General features: G+C 33.2%; 2 protein-coding genes and 2 pseudogenes across 3 annotated transcripts; 1 reads left to right on the top strand and 3 right to left on the bottom strand.

Moving 5' to 3' along the window:
• Nucleotides 1–1233: 1233 nt before the first annotated feature.
• Nucleotides 1234–2440, bottom strand: LOC145620189 (uncharacterized). The gene is made up of 3 exons (XM_081674817.1): nucleotides 2233–2440; nucleotides 1821–1844; nucleotides 1234–1535 (listed from the first exon to the last, which is right to left on the bottom strand). The coding sequence occupies exons 1-3, from the start codon at nucleotides 2438–2440 to the stop codon at nucleotides 1234–1236; spliced, it is 534 nt and encodes a 177-aa protein (XP_081530943.1).
• A 1755-nt stretch (nucleotides 2441–4195) lies between these two features.
• Nucleotides 4196–6816, top strand: LOC145620188 (wall-associated receptor kinase-like 6 pseudogene; annotated as a pseudogene).
• Nucleotides 6817–8569: 1753 nt separating this feature from the next.
• LOC145619509 (putative CCR4-associated factor 1 homolog 7 pseudogene) lies at nucleotides 8570–9897 on the bottom strand (annotated as a pseudogene). Its single transcript, XR_014108135.1, has 2 exons — nucleotides 9688–9897; nucleotides 8570–9603 (listed from the first exon to the last, which is right to left on the bottom strand). The product of XR_014108135.1 is annotated as a putative CCR4-associated factor 1 homolog 7 pseudogene (transcript).
• A 2451-nt stretch (nucleotides 9898–12348) lies between these two features.
• LOC145619498 (stromal cell-derived factor 2-like protein) lies at nucleotides 12349–15152 on the bottom strand. Its single transcript, XM_081674199.1, has 6 exons — nucleotides 14784–15152; nucleotides 14569–14709; nucleotides 14348–14488; nucleotides 13918–13967; nucleotides 13707–13836; nucleotides 12349–12721 (listed from the first exon to the last, which is right to left on the bottom strand). The coding sequence occupies exons 1-6, from the start codon at nucleotides 14877–14879 to the stop codon at nucleotides 12626–12628; spliced, it is 654 nt and encodes a 217-aa protein (XP_081530325.1). The 5' UTR covers nucleotides 14880–15152; the 3' UTR covers nucleotides 12349–12625.
• Nucleotides 15153–17337: the final 2185 nt, after the last annotated feature.

Genomic DNA, 17337 nt, shown 5'->3' with positions numbered 1-17337 from the left:
GCAGTTATGGATGGTTTTAAAATCTAATATATATATTTTTAGGGAGTTTTTTCCCGAGTTTTTAGAGAGCCACGTAGGATCTAATTTTCTCAGCGCGCCATGTAGGATTATAAATCTTAGTAGTTGCCAATTAAAGAAGAGATTATTAATTTCTTTAGAATTAAATAATTCAAATGCCAGCAAAATTGGCGAATGAGATTTTTAAGTTAAAAATAATTAAATACTAAATATTATCTTTTAATATTAGGAATTTTATCTAAATATATGACAAATATTAGTCCAAAAAAAAAAAAAAACCGTGCATCACATGGGCTTCATCTAGTATATATATATATATATATATATATATATATATATATATATATATATATATATATATATATATATATATATATATATATATATATATATATATATATATATATATATATATATATATATATATATGAGTGCATAGACTTTGAGGGTCAGAGTTTTGGAATGCTGGGAAAAAAACCTCTACAATTATATACATCCTTTATTTTTTTCTTTTATTGTTGCAACACTTCTCTTTTTACGCTTTCCGATGAGTAATTTCAATCTTTTAATATTTTTAATTACCAATATGTATAAATTATAAACATTTGGTATTAAAATAGTATGGGTCGAGACAAATTTTAAAAGATCTCACATGACTATTTTTGCTTAAGTATATATCATCAAAGTTAATCAAAGTGAAACACATATAAATGTCAAACTGTTACAACTATTAAAGAAAAAAAAATGATAGATAGATAAACTATCTCGCGATCTCTCTCTCCCGTCACATGATTCCGCAATTTGCAAAGTTATACACCAAAAAAATTACGGAAGAAGTAATACATGTAGTCATGTGCTACGTTACTAGATAATTTATACACGATTTTTTTCCCTTATTTGTGAAGTACACGTTTGGCTAAGTTTTACGTACCATATCTTTTTACTAATATTTAAAAAAAATAAAATTAAATAAAATTAAAAAAAAAAAAACCAAATGTTATTATGCATATTGTCATTTTGCTGATGAAATTAAATTATGTTTTTATTTGATCCAATTGTCTATACTCTATATATAATACTCTCGGTTTGCCAAATTAAGTTTGGTTTACACAAGACTTGATGGCTTATGAGTTATGAATTGTACTGTTGTACATAAGAAGAGGCAGTTAAAACATATAGTTGTATTTGATCAGCTGGAAAAGTAAATAAGTAAAGTTATTCTCCTTGCCACCCCATTTTATGAGCTCGTTGTTGCCACAAGAGTGCAAGTTTCATCTCTCGAAGTATGAGTGCCTCGGCATTTTCTCGAGCCTCTTCACAAGTTTCGGTAGCAATGGTGCATTTTTCAGCTTCACGTTGATATTGAGAAGCCACTCTTCGTGCCTCTCGGTATGTTGCATTCATATGACGAATATGCTCTTGCGCAACAACTTCTTGCAACTTCAGCTCCTCCATTAGAAGCTCTGCATACTGCTTTTCCATCTCTTGTTGGAGCTCTGGATCACTTTTACCACAATCTACTCATTTTCACCACACATATATACTCATCATTTCTTTTTCTTTTTCTTTTTATAAACTAAAGTATGTAGTAGTAATACCGATTATATATAAAGAACTTCATATTATACTAAGGAACATTAATAGGGATTTTTTAATCGGGGTTATATAATGTGAGAATTGAAAGTGTGTACTAAAGACGATTAAACAATATTTATAAATTTCTCCAAAGTTAAGACTAATGGACAAAATTAAAGAACAAATATTGATTTTTTTCAAGAAGAAGAATGAAGAGGTTGTATTACCTTCGGTTGAAAGGTTGGCCAAACCTACACATTAAACCAAAAAAGTATGAAGGTTAATTGCTTATATTAAAAAATCAAAATGAATAATGTGGTTGAGTTGAGATAGTATAACACCCAATCATTATTCATACAAGAAATACAATCTCAACATAAAATAGTTTAACACCCAATTTATTATTTTATTCATACAAGAAATACAATCTCAACATAATTAATTAAAAAGGTCAAAAATAATAATAAGAAGAAAAAATAACATTGTTAACTTCAACAAATGATAATAATAAGCAATCAATATTAAGATGACATATTTAATTTAGATGAATCGAATCTGAACAAGATTGACATTGAAATCTAGTCTAGAAAAAAGTACGTGGTGATGAGTATAATAATTAAAGAGAAAGAGAGGGAATACCAGGAACAATTTTAAGAATGGATAAAGGAGGTGGACAATCACAGATACAAGGAGGACAATTAGAAGATGTATGATGTCCCACTTTGGTACCCTTGTTTACCTTCCAATATAAAGCTGGACCAAATATTGAAACTGTTAATGCAATTCCAATTCCCATTAAACAACTTCTTACACAATTATTTCCCGATTGTCTTGAACCACTTGACATGATCATACCTATACTTTGTTAAATCTTATAACACTTTCACTTTTCTCTTCACTTTTTAGAATACTTTTTTTTTTTATTATTTTTTATAATCTACAAATAAATTAGAATGCAAGGGATAATCATTTCACATCTTAATTAGCTATTTGCAATTTGTAAAAAAAAAATAAATAAATAAATTACTATATAATTTTTGCAAGGGGCCGGGTAATTGTCAAATTTAGTTAGTAATTACCTAAAGTTGAGGAAACAAAGTGACAAGAAGCGGAGGTGGTTATAATAATATACTTGGCACCACTTGTACCCTCTAAATCTCTAATGTCATCTTTAACATATCTAGTCCATAGTATATTGTTGAGCCAACAGCCAAAGCCGACTTAGGCCCTGTTCTTTAGAGCTGCTCTGCTCTGCTTTGCTCTGCTGAAATTTGCTCTGCTCTACTTCAATCTGCTCTGCTCTGCTCTGCTCTGCCCTGCTCTGCTCTGCTTAAAATTAATACTTAATATTGAATTATTATAATAATAATGTATATTTAATAAAAATAATAATAAATAATTAATACTTAATGATAATAATAATTAATATTTAATAATAATAATACTTCCTCCGTTTTCTTTTACTTGCAACACAGCCTTGTGACACGTGTTTTGAGCTTTGGTTTATGTAATGTAAATGGACAAATTTTTCATTATAATTTTTACAAATGATACTTAACTCTATTCTAATTTTCGTGTAAAAATTATATTGATAAAATCGCTCGTTTACCCTCACTAATCATCTCCTAAAACTGCGTGCTTAAAAGGTGTGTTGCAAGTAAAAGAAAACGGAGGAAGTATATAATTAATATTTAATAATAATAATATAATTAATATTTAATAATAATAATAATTAATATTTAATAATAATATAATTAATATTTAATAATAATAATATTAATAATAATATAATTAATATTTAATAATAATAATATTAATAATAATAATATTAATAATAATATAATTAATATTTAATAATAATATATTAATAATAATATAATTAATATTTAATAATATTAATATTATTAATAATAATTAATTTTTAATAATAAAATTTAATGATTATAATAATAGTAATAATAGTAGTAGTAGTAGTAGTTGTAGTAGTAATAATAATAATAATAATAATAATAATAATAATAATAATAATAATAATAATAATAATAATAATAATAATATTTAATATTTAATATTTAATAACAATAATAAATCATTACAATTATTATTATAGTATTAGTAGTAGTAGTAGTAGTAATAATAATAATAATAATAATAGTAATAATAACAATATTAGTAATAATAATAATAATAATTAAAAATAATAATAATAATAAAAATAATAATAATAATAATAATAATAATGAAATCTGCTCTGCTCTGCTCGGCTCTGCTTTGCTCTGCTTCAATCTGCTCTGTTTTGCTGAAATCTGCTCTGCGCTGCTCTGCCCAGAAGCTCAAAAGAACAGGGCCTTAATTGAAGTGCTCTTTATTTCAAGTTAGTCAGAAGACTTAAAACCGTGTTCAAACGCGGTAGCACAGTAAAGAATTTACGGTCAGACAATAAAAGATTTCTCTTAGTTTATTGCTTACCTATAAAAGCAGCCGTCTGCATATATATTAAATCTCTTTAAATCATAATATCTTGTATTATTATTTGAACAACTTAAAGAAAAAAAAATATATATATATGATTTTCGTATTGAAATTGTATTGCTTCTTGTCAATGTTGTGGGCAGTAGCAACACTTATAGTAGCATTGTCTACTGTTCCTACAAGAAGCATGCCAATAGCAAAGCATGGGTGTCAGGAAAGCTGTCAAAACTCATCCATCATGATACCATTTCCATTTGGCATAGGTACCGATTGTTACTACGATCCGTGGTACGAAATTGTTTGCAATTCATCTTCTTCATCAGAACAAGTTTCTAAAACACCCATTCTGAGCTCCTTTGGCGTGGAAGTATTGAACACAACAAGTTGTTCAAGTGGTAACTGTGGTATATCTGATCTAAGAATACAAGTTGCAACTCAATGACAGACGATATGCACTTCACAAATACAAGTCATAAATGATATGGATAGAAGCCCTTTTAGGATGTCAACTTCAGGAAATCATGTAGTGGTTAGGGGTTGTCCAGGGGTTGCCATTTTGATGAATCGAAAGGGCAAAACAGTTGCTGGGTGTTCTTCGGTGTGCAAGGGGAGTACCAGCACTGCAGAAGAAAGAGCGAGCAGTGGTGGTACTTGTGATGGAGTCGGGTGCTGCTTGATATCAGCAGATCAACAATACTTGGGGGTTGATTTTTATCAGATGGCTTTGAGAAGTAATTATGTTGACACGAATCATACTTGTGTAGAGTTCGCGTTAATGGAGAATAAGATATCTGCTACTGAAAGAGATGATTTACTCCCGACTCTATGGCAGTGGATGCCTCCAGCATTACCTCAAGGAATGTCTGACAGTAACCATCAAAAGGATAGTGATTTCTCTTGTAAACCCTTTTGTGGTTCTTATGATGAAGTTCAATGTGTTAATATCTGTACTTGCAATGATGGTTTTCAAGGAAATCCATATATTTCTAATGGTTGTCAAGGTAATCAATCTCTTTTATAACTGATTAATATAAGTACATTTTTCCTAGCTTCCTGCATTATTTTTTGATTAATTTTTCACTCGTGTGAAGATCCATGCAAAGAGGGTACGAACCATTCTTCCGTCAACTGTAAAAAGAGGTCATTGATAACTTCAGCACCAATTCTAGGTAAGTACAGTACACCATGATACACCATGAGACATATATAGTTACTTTTCGGTACTTGTTCAAATATACATCTTTCAATAGCAGCTAAAACATTAGTAGTCGTATGTGTGCAGGGCTTAACATAGTTTTGGGGTCAGTAATGTTGCTTCTTCTTAGTTATGGGCTGTACCGCTTAGTGAAAAGATGGAGGCAAATCAAGCAAAGAACTAGATTCTTTAAAAGAAATGGTGGTTTACTGTTACAACAGCAGATGATCTCCGAAGGGGGTTTGTAGAGAGTACAAGAGTGTTTACAGCCCACGAATTAGAGAAAGCCACAGACAATTTCAACACAAACAGAATTCTTGGCCACGGAGGTCAGGGTACTGTCTATAAAGGCATGTTACTTGATGGAAGAGTGGTGGCCATTAAGAAGCCTAACAAAAAGGTAGATAAGAATCAGTCAGAACATTTTATTAATGAGGTGGTTATTCTATCCCAAATCAACCATAGAAATGTTGTTAAACTACTAGGATGTTGCTTAGAGACACAAGTTCCATTGCTCGTGTATGAGTTCGTACCAAACGGAACACTTGCTAAGCATATCCACAACCCTAGTGAAGACTTCCAAATAACCTGGAAGATGAGGCTGCAAATAGCTGCAGAAATAGCTGGAGCTCTCGCCTACTTGCATTCATCATCCTCTACGCCTATCTATCATAGAGATATTAAGTCCACAAATATACTGTTGGATGACAAATATCGAGCAAAATTATCAGATTTCGGTACTTCAAGGAGCATGATGGTCGATCAAACTCACTTGACAACTCGTGTGCAGGGCACGTTTGGCTATATGGATCCAGAGTACTTCCAATCAAACCAATATACAGAAAAGAGTGATGTATATAGTTTTGGAGTAGTGGTGGCAGAGATTTTAACAGGCATGGCACCAGTCTCTAAGGATAAATCCAAGGAATGGAAAGGGTTGGCAAATGAGTTCCTATATCGTTTTGAAAATGAAGACTTACACGAAATTCTAGATGTTCAAGTGATAGACGAAGCAAAGGAAGAAGAGTTAAAAGTGGTGGTGAATCTGGCAAAGCGGTGCATGAATTTGAGCGGGAAGCAAAGGCCAACAATGAGAGAAGTAGCATGTATACTAGAAGGAATGAGATCACCATTCTCTGCGGATGCACTCGTAGATCAAGTAACGTTAAAGGGAGGTAGAGGTGATGATGATGTGATCATGGAAATGGGGAAGATGAATGATGCAAGTTCAACCACATACTATTATTCGTATTCTTATTCTTATTCAGCCATGAATAATAACAAAGTTATAAGTAGTTGTTATGAGATCCAACCGGTCGTGCACAACTCTGTATAAAATGCAGAGAGACATAGCCTACTAAATTTAAAGATATAATACTAATATAACAACATCTAGTATGTATATATACATACAGATTTGAGTAGTTGCAATTTTTCTTTTTTTTTTTTTTTTCTTTTTTTTTTTTTTTATTCTGAGGTAAATAATCAATCGTACAAGCACAAAAGTAAATGAAATATATCAACATTATCATTTATTAAATGAAATAAATTAAATATGATCGATAGTCAAGGTGGGTGTGCTCAAAGCATGTCAAACAAAGAGGCTTGCAATTGTATCAAAGTGCTCAATGAAGCCCAAGTAGCAGCAGAGCAGTTAGTCAATGAGGCGTTGCTAAGATGAAGCCCTAATGATACATGATCGTGTGTCACTGTTATGTTCCATGAATAATGTAGTAATTTAGAAGAGCATGAAGCATTATCCTAGGTTCACTGTCAAAGTGCGATGCCAAGCACCAGTGTACCATTCCCTTTGCTCACTGTAATTTCGAGGTTTCAGCTTTTGTGTGTTTACTAATTTCTCTATTCTCTTTTTTTTTTTTTAAGCATGTAGATAGAATTTTTCAAATAAATAGGTTTTGCTTCATACAAACTAAAAATAGTTGCTTCTTCCCGGGAACAAGATAAGGCAGCAGGTTAACAGGTTTATTACAACATTGATAGAGAATTAGATTATTTATTTTCAACCTTGAACATCAGACTAGTAAAAGACAAAAACAGCAGGAAAGATGATGAGTAAGAACATACAGGTTTTTAAGGTTTCAAGGGACTATTGTCATATAAAAATTAGTAGAAATGCAGCACGCCCTCCCACTCTGCATCCCTAAGCTAAACTCTAGCTCCCACCCAAATCCAAGGTAAAACCCCCAACTAAAGGATAATTAATTATGTACAACTCTTAAGGAAAACTAAGTAGCAAAGGATTCCAGTATAAATTTGAATAACAACTTGAGCAAATGATTAATATCATCGTAAATCCACTGGACACGGCAGAGTTAAACAGAATAACTACGTAGTATTTGTTACAAAAGATGAACATCATCCACCTCACCACACAAATGTTCTAATTCTCGAAATCAATATATTACCACTTTGTCTTTTACAAAATCTAAAATGCTGCCTGACATACATAAGCGTATATGAATGCTTCATTGAACATATAACAAAGAGGAAAATCAAATGAATCAGATGGTTTCTAGGACTAATACAATGGAAAAAAGAGAGGAGAGTTACAAGTCTGAACTTGGCATTCTTACATGAAGCAGGGATCACTCCTTCATTTGTTTTATAGAGCAAACCATCTTTAGACCGTTGTATTAGTCCTAGAAATGGAGAGGAGACTCACATTGGGGATCTCTGCACAAATTTGCACTAAAGTTGCATTGCACTTCTGTTTTGGAGCTCAAATCTGAGAGGCAAAGCATTATAGTACCATGCATAGGAAGACTTACCAGTTATGCTGACCAGGATCTTCCAGGTCCTATTCATTGGTAGTTTATCCTCCCAGTAAGCTCAAAAGTCCCAATGCAACATCGTTGGCAAAAAACCTCTCATCCATTTTCCAGTGGTCCTAGGAAGTTTAAGCAGGGCCTGCTGATCAGACTAGCCAGGTGCCCACTCTTGTTAGACTGGAAAGAAGGCCTTGACGGATGTTCAAACATCTTTCTTTGTCGAAAACTATAAAGAAGGATCATAAGAACAGATAAAGCAGGAAAATTTCAAGCGTCATCCAATAAATGCTGGAATCAGCACTATCAGAGAACATCACCAGTCAAATTAAGTATCTACATTTAAAACAAGGCAGTGTGAAATTCACATTAAGATTGTCAGATACTTCTATTTTCCAATCACAAGCAGATAAGGAATTGTAAAGCGTAGAACACATAGAGAAAGAAAGTGCAGTCGGGAGGGAGGGGGGGGGGAGAACAAATATGTATATGATCAGCAGAGCACAGGTATGACAAAACTCTATAAATCAAAAATTGATTTTACCAAAAGTGTACACAAAATGGCTACATGGAAATTGAACATTAAATTTAATAGTTCTCATTAGTGAACACTTTGACCATTATCAAAACCTAGTCCATACAAAACACCAGCATATTTCTCCATGGATCCACTGAAGAAATTGTCCTTCAACTTCCTGAATGTACAAGATGTAAGCAAACTATCAGAACCTGCCTGGTGACACACACCAACCCTTTCGACCTCCAACAACTCGGCGAGCTTGTTCAAGCCACCGTGTAAGCTGTTACAGAACTTCATGAGGTGCTTAATATCATAGACGGTAGGGAAATAGGTCTTGATCATCTCAAAGAACTCCTGCTGGGTGTCAGGGAGGTTGCGACAGGTGAGGAGCTTAAGCAAGTAACCAAAATCATAACCACTATGGAAAGTGACCCAATGAACATTATAGTTCAAAACAACACCAGAAGACATCAAAAGCTCACCAAACCTCTTGGCATCAATACCCTTGTCATTATTTTTCTTGAAATCGATGCCACTCTGACAGAGAAGCTCAATAGAATCATTGGCAAAAACATCCTCATTAAGGTTAAATTCGCGGAAATTGAATTGCCAAATGCAAAATTTATCAGTGCCACAAGTAGGAAGGTTACCAAGTTCATCAGAAAAGGTGAGGCCTAATTGAATCAATTTCAACATGTCGACATTATCCTTGAGAGTACGGTAGTGAAAATCAGAGCTACTCTTAAAAGTACCGACAGGTCGAAGAACAATACCTGGAAACTCGGTATCCATAGCTACAAAAGGGTATTCGTCTACTATATCACGAATTAAACCAAATTCAGCCTCCAGATTATCTTCCCAAACCTCTCTAATGTGAATTGAATCACTATTTGGAAGAAGCGACATTTCATTCACGAATGTTTTAACAGATTACAACAGCAATTAAAGAATTGAGCATACCCAATTGAAATCCTCCCAATTGAAACCGAATTTATACTTATATAGCCTTCTCCCAATTGAAATCTTCCGGATAAAATCTGCCAAAACAACAAAAGAATTAGTAAAAACACCAAAACCAAAATCAAAACGTACAAAGTAAATGAAAGGCGAATATAGATAACCTGAAAGAAGGATCTAGAGAGAGAAATAGATTAGGGTTTGAAAATGTGGTCTGAAAAGATAACAACTTTATCAATTACTCTAGGAATTAGGAATTTGATGAAAATTCCAGAAATTGAGACCCACAGGGACAAAGACAGAGACAGAGGAAAGAGGAGAGAGAAAAAGAGAGGACAAAGGGCCCTCTCCTGCGAACTGCAAACCTCCAACTCCAACAGTACAAATTCTTAAATGGACTTGGTTCACACTAATTTATTGTGGACCACTAACATTAGAGAAACTATGATTATTTTATTTATAAAAAAAAAGTCACTATGATAAAATGAAGGTCACTATGTTGAAAATAAAAGTCATTTTTGTAATATATAGGCTATAAGAGGTTAATTTTTTTAATGATATATTTTATAAGGTCAATATAAATAATAAAGGTCACTATGATAAAATTAGGATCATAACGTCGGACTTCAAGTTCACAATAGTATTAAACGTTATACAACTTTTAATAAAGGTTACTATGTTAAAAATTATGTTACTATGTTGAAAATAAGGGTCACTATATTCAATGTAATGTCAGTTGCGTGTGTATAAAGCTCGGGTCCACAATAATATTATTGTGGACCAGGTCCACGCAAGTATTCAGATGCCACACCAAACAAATACACTTCTTTTATTTTTATTTTTTTTTAAACCACCTGTGGAATAATAATATATTAAAAGAGGTCACTTTTCACCAAAATTACGAGGCTTTGAAGGAATGAACCTAAGCAAACTAGTTCATTACACCTTCAAGTATCCCACCTTGCCACATGGTGAGATAGAATATTACCCGCACGTTTTACATGAGACATCGAAAAATCAACAAAAGAACAAGATAAAGCACGAACATCATCAACAATCAAGGAGAAGGGGTTAAAACTGGCGGCCTTCTTCTTCACCTCAATAACAACATTAGACGCATCACTTTCCAAGACAACCGACGAGTAACCAAATCTTGCAGCAATTTGCAGCCCATATCTACATGTCGCCGCCTCAGCAACATCAACAGCCCACCCAACTATCTCTCTACGCACAGCAGCCACCAGAAGTAGTCCTGCCTCGTCTCTGATTACAACTCCAAGCCTTGTCACACCCCCAATGTGAGCATCGCAGTTCACCTGCAAGGTCGTGACCAACAATTAAGAGATGGCAAGTTTTAACTCAAGCCTTCGTCTTGTTTATTTATTTTATATGTACTCTCACCGTCTCATAATATATATTCTATTTTCTTATTTTGAAGAGTAAAAATGTTGTTCCTATTTTGAAGAGCAAAAATGTTGTTCTTATTTTTATTTCAGGATAATGCTTTATACGTAAAGATTATTATATCCTCACTTTTTAAACTTTATTCATTATGCTTTCTACATTATTCTTGAATTTTGCATATACCTTGCACTTTTTTCCACTTTCTCTTTCTAACTTTTGTCTATAATTGTAGTTTTCATTTTATTAAGAAATACTACTAGGGAAAACACCTCGCTTCATATTTTTACCGTTTTATTTATTTATTTTTTTTACTTTGCTACCACCTAAATAAGAATTTGTTAAAAATCTTAAAAAAAATCTAAAAACAATAGCTCAAGAGGCTAAAGTTTTCCTCCCAACACTACATGATCTCGGACTATTGTTTGTCAAAATTTGGTAAAGTTTCAAAAATATGTGCTTAGTTGCTTACACATAAGATCAAATAGTCGTACGAATTTGTGTCAAAAAGAAAAAATTAGTCATATGAATATTGATTAAAATTGTCTCGACATACAGTTTACGAATATTAATTTTTTCTTATAATTTATGCTTTTGCATCATGCATGTGTCAACAAATTTGTATGTAATATTTGTTAAACGGCTCTCCAATCCAAAATAGCGTAATTCTGTACAATTAATTTGAGTTCACCAAAACTTATTTTATTTCATTTTTCTTTGCAAAAAAAATAAGAATTATTTCAATTAAAATAATATTAAAGCAATAAAAATTATTTTAATTTAGTACAAATAATTTAAGAAAACAAAAATAATTTCAATTATGTAAAAACAATTTTAGTTCAACAAAAATAAGGTTAAGATAATAAATCCTAAATATATTGTTTGGAAAATACTAATTCGCATATAGACCATGTGCTATTGCTTTTATTTAGCAAAAGTGTTCACAAAAATATGTAGTAAATGGCAAAGAGAGATTATAAGATGAAAGTAAAAGAGATTTTTTTTAATGTCTAAGATGAAACTCATGAAAGTAAAAGAGATGATAAGATGACATCTAAGTAGTTATATTTAAATTAATTTAAAGTATTTTATTGAAAGCTCTAGAAGTCCATTCTTAAACAAATTATGCGCTTTTCCAACCCTTTTTGATTTGCAAAGTACATCGAGTAAAGTTTTAAACGGATTCGAACAGCCATGCTTATCCAATATCGAGGGGTATCCACTATCCAGTATCCCGTACTAGTACTCAATGCGAGGGGTTGGGGGGTTGGGGGGGAGGTGTGGAGTAAATGAATGTAACTTAAGGGTAGTTTGATATAAAACTACAACTACAACTACAACTACAACTACAACCTTAGTTTAAAGGTAATAGAGCAATTTGACTATTACTTCTAAAACTATGGATGCTATAGTGACAAATAGTGTTAAAAAAATAATAATAATAATAATAAACTGTGGCCTTCTTGAAAAGCTAATAGATGAAATTAGCCCCACTCTTACACTTCATAACACATACATCATCAACCAAAGAGCTTCAAGTATCGTAGCCTTTTCTGTTATAAAAACATCAGTCCTGCTCACCTATACGTTCCAGACAACACAAATAAGAGAGTGATGCTACACCAACTCAAAATTCGCTTCAGAGCATCAATAGAGTGGATCCTCTGAGTAATACTAATGAGGTTAATTGGGTTAAGAAAACTAAGATGACTCTGCCTTTCCATCACTGATTGGGAGGTATACACCCTCTGCTGCAAGCCAAATATTGTCCCGGCTCTTCTCTTTGACACCACAAACCTGCACAGAATAACATGTCACAAATCACCACAATTCAATAATAAGAATTCAAAAGGTGCTCAAGGCCATAGGGGCTTATACAATGTCGAATCCAAAAGCTCCTAAAGATGCAGATTATCATTTAAGCTTTACACGATGTTTGGATAAAGAGAAATGAAAGGAAAAGAAGAGAAGAGAAAGGGAGGGAACTGTCATCCCTTATTTAAATAGCATATGGAAAGAGGGGAGGGAATTAGAAGGATCTATTTTCCTTCTTCTTTAAATAAATCAAATCCATGTGGACCCCTTAGACAATAGAGTCTGACTGTAACAACTAACACTTTTCTGTACCATCTCAGCCGAAAGAAAATAGAAGCTCAATCTCTCCCTCCCCTTCCTTTCCTCCTCCTTTATACTTCCCTTCTCTCCATTTCCTTTCACAATTGCTATCCAAATTCCAAACATAGCATTGATATCAGGATAGAGTTTTTTTTCCCCAATATTCAGCCAGAAGTCTATGTTTCCTACATTGTAATATTGTATAGCCAAAATTCAAACAGAATCGAATGTGACCATGATGAGGGGTTTTTTTTTTTTTTTGGAAATAAACGGATAACAATGCCCATCACAAAACAATCTAGCATATGATGAAGTATCAAAGAGTTGAAGGGTTTCTTCGTGAAACTTTAGACGAATGATACTACATAGGGTAAAAAAATTTGGAGAAATTGTTTGACTAGAGAAAAGTAGGTAAGCAAATGTTTGAGATGGCTAAATAGTAATGAAAGAAATCATTGTGATTAAAAAGGGCTGATACTAATTCCAGAAATATTTTTTAACAAAACTTTTTTGGCTGATCAACACAAAAGTAAAGAAAAAAAAGATGGCAAAATCTTAGTATAGCTATATTCAATGTCTAGCCAGTCGTTACCAGAAACTTATCCAAGCATAGCTCTTCAACAGCAAACAACATCAGAAAAGGGAAAAGAAAGAAAATTATCCTTACCTCTTGCTGACCTCCAGCTATGCGCTGATATTTCTTGTCATGGCTGTGCAGATACCCCCCAGTGTCCACATGATGAAGCCTGATCTTCTGATCTTGCTTCCAGATCTTCCCTTTTCCCTCGATTTCAAGTCTACCAGGATACATCAGATAGATTAATCAGCAGCAACAACAAGAAGAAGAAGAAAGAGTAAAACACAGTTTTGAGCCTTACTTCCAGAAATCCCCTGTATCTGAGACTGAATCTCCTCCATAGCAACTTATCTAAAGCAATCGAATAGGATTAGAAGTTAGGGTTATATGCCCATATTTAGAAATCACTAATGCCTGCACCTACTATATAAGTCATCAATCAATAAAGGTAGTCTACGTATAAATGCTAGTATAGTGTAAGCAATCACTATATAAGATGTTAACAGCTATAATAAACAAGACGAACCATGTTTTTTCGAAAGGGTTCGAGGACATATGTTGAGTGATATATGTACATTAAGTAGTAAATACAGCATATGATGAGATTTACATGAAATGAGAAGCGACTGAAAGTGAATGGCACATAACAAAAATTGGTAAGAAATTGTTTTCCAGGCAAAATTGCAGGTGAAACATGTAGTTAAAAAGAAGTGCATTATATTAAATTATACCTCTAAGTTCCCTGATATAGGGGAAGCATGGAGGTGACTATGTAACCATTTACGAGTTTTCATGTGTTGTAGACGGATAATTGTCCCGGTTGTGATGGTGTCACCCTGCTTGGCAGAGGTGTCGGGTACAGGCTTTACAACCTAGGCAAACAGCCAGCATTGATGGTTATGAAAAGAAACATGGAAAATGGAATGAAAAGAAACATGGAAAATGGAATTACCCAGTAGCTGTTGGAATCGTCAACATTAGGAAAAGCAGTAACTGATTGCTGACCACTTCCAGAACCATATGGCACATCGTGTGAATGCAGCCTGAATTTAGTCCTATCATGCATCAGTTTGATGACAGACCCATATGTGACCTGCAAGGATCTTGTTAGCAACATAATTAATTAATTAATTAAATCAGAAATCGAAACCCTAAAAAGAGACAGACCTGAACACCCTCGGAGGCAGGGACAGCGGAGGCAAAATAGTCGGAATCAAGTGAGAGAAAGAGGAAGATGGCGAGGGCAAAGAAGGCGAAAGCCATAAGAAGCAAAAGAAGAATGAACCAGGTTTTCTGCCAAAAAGGTAAATCGTCAGATTCAGCTGGGAATTTCTCTCGGTAAACGATCCTAGTCGGAGAAGAAGATGAAGTTGAAGATGAAGATGGAGTTGTGGCGGTTGCGGATGACTTTCTCCTGGAGAGAGACTGAGATTGCTGGCTTGAGTGAGCCACGGTGCTTTAATTTTTAACCGCCGGGAACTTTGATCTCAGGGTCAGGGATATTGGAGAACGACAACCCAAGCGTTTGTTTCTGCTCTCCTTTTACTTCACCTATTTTCTTAAGCCACGTACCATTTCGACTGAAACCCAATTATATCGTGACATGTTGGAACCGACTCAACACGTGGACCAATTATTCTTCTGTTTTTTTCTTGGTTTTTTGAAAAACTAGTTGTGGACTTGTGGGAATCAAAATTGAATCAAATAACTATTCTAATTATGTAAAATCACAATAGCGACTAAGGGCCTGTTCATATTTACTGAACTGAGCTGAACTGAATTGAACTGAACTGATTGAAGCTGAACTAAACTGAACTGATTGGAGCTGAACTGAACTGATTGGAACTGAACTGAACTGAACTGAATTGAGCTGAAATGAATATTTTATGTGAGAGGAAAATTAAGGGCCTGTTCATATTTACTTAATTTCAGTTCAATTCAGTTCAGTTCAGCTCCAATCAGTTCAGTTCCAATCAGTTCAGTTCAGTTCAGTTCAGCTCTTAATTTCCCTCTCACATAAAATATTCATTTCAGTTCAGTTCAGTTCAGTTCAGTTCAGTTCAGCTCCAATCAGTTCAGTTCAGTTCAGTTCAGCTCAGTTCAGTAAATATGAACAGGCCCTAAGAGTTGAACTGAACTGAACTGAACTGATTTGAGCTGAACTGAACTGAACTGAACTGAAATTAAGTAAATGTGAACAGGCCCTAAGGTTTGACATTGTAAGTATACTGTACATCAAAACCTCACTTCTTCTTCCGTTAGAATTAAATCTTGAATTCTTGAATGTTCATTGTGCTTTAATTTTAACAATGATCAATTTAACTTTTTGTGCACTACTAGTGGCCATGTTTTTCAATTAAGGCTTTGTGTGTTTTAAATAGCTCCATATAGGGATTTTTAGTGTAAATTAATTTTAAGCCTGAAAATTCTAGATCAGCCCGACTTTAAATTAGAGATTTTAGGAAAAATATTGGGGTCAATCCCAATGCCTAAAATGATTCTGTCTTTTTTTTTCCAAAGGTTGAATGTGACTTGCTCTTGTATATTGTAATTCAATTACCAATGTTTTTGTTCCATGATTCCATAATAATGATATTCATTGATCAAGATTAGGCCTGATCAAAGCTAGCATGGCCCGGCTTGACCCGAAAAATGTACAAATTTTTAGCTACACCCCCTGCTAGGTAGCAATCCCTACACCCCCTCCCCACTATAATTACCTGCATCTCTCCTCACTGGATTTCCCACCCTTCCCCTCAAATTATGTTTTACGGTACAGAGTAGCAATTTATTAACCCCGATCTAATTTATTTTTTTTTTTAAAAAAAAAAATCCCCTTCTAACTCGTCGTTTTATCCTACACATTTTGCATGTTTTATTTTCTCTCTCCTATTTTCATTGATTTCATTTTCTCTCTCCTATCTTTTTGATTGATTTTCAATTTTCTCTCTCTTTTTTCATGGTGGTTGTTGTGGCAACAGCGGTGGCAAGACAACAAATGTCGTGGAGGTAACGGCGACAACGAGAAACGATGATTGTTGTGGCTGAATTTGAGTGAGTTAGAAATTTGTATATATATATATATATATATATATATATATATATATATATATATATATATATATATATATATATATATATATATATATATATATATATAAAGGGTATATCAATTTATAAATGAACATATAACAATTTGTAAATGAACATTCAAGATATTCCTAGTTTCCTACTACACTTGATGAAATAACATTCAAGGAATCAAGGTATTAGGAACTATCAACTCAAGTTGATAGTCATACGTCCTATAATGACTTCAAAGTGAGATAGAACTAGCCGTTTTTTTTCATACCTCTATTGTTAGATACGAGTAGTTGATAATTAAGAATATAAGATAAGTAGTTAAAAGCTAATTATATCTTGATATATTCGGATGTTATTAAATTTTTTTTTATTATCATCATACTAGATATATTATTGAGTTGTACTTCTATGTAGATCGGAAAACATTTATGCATGATCAATTTTGGTTTTTTTTGTTACAATCCACATTTTATTCTATCTACTATTTGATCTTTATTTATGTATCAACATCAAAATGAACAACTATCAATAAAAATTGAACATAATTTTAAGATTTTATATATTTGATATATATGACCTTCTATGGGTGATGATTTACGATAAATTTTAGTTAAATTGCCAATAAAAAAAAGTTAAT

Source organism: Chenopodium album, chromosome 27 (genome assembly GCF_948465745.1).
Source record: "Chenopodium album chromosome 27, dcCheAlbu1.1, whole genome shotgun sequence".
NCBI lineage: Eukaryota > Viridiplantae > Streptophyta > Magnoliopsida > Caryophyllales > Amaranthaceae > Chenopodium > Chenopodium album.
This window is presented reverse-complemented; position numbering and strand designations above follow the sequence as displayed.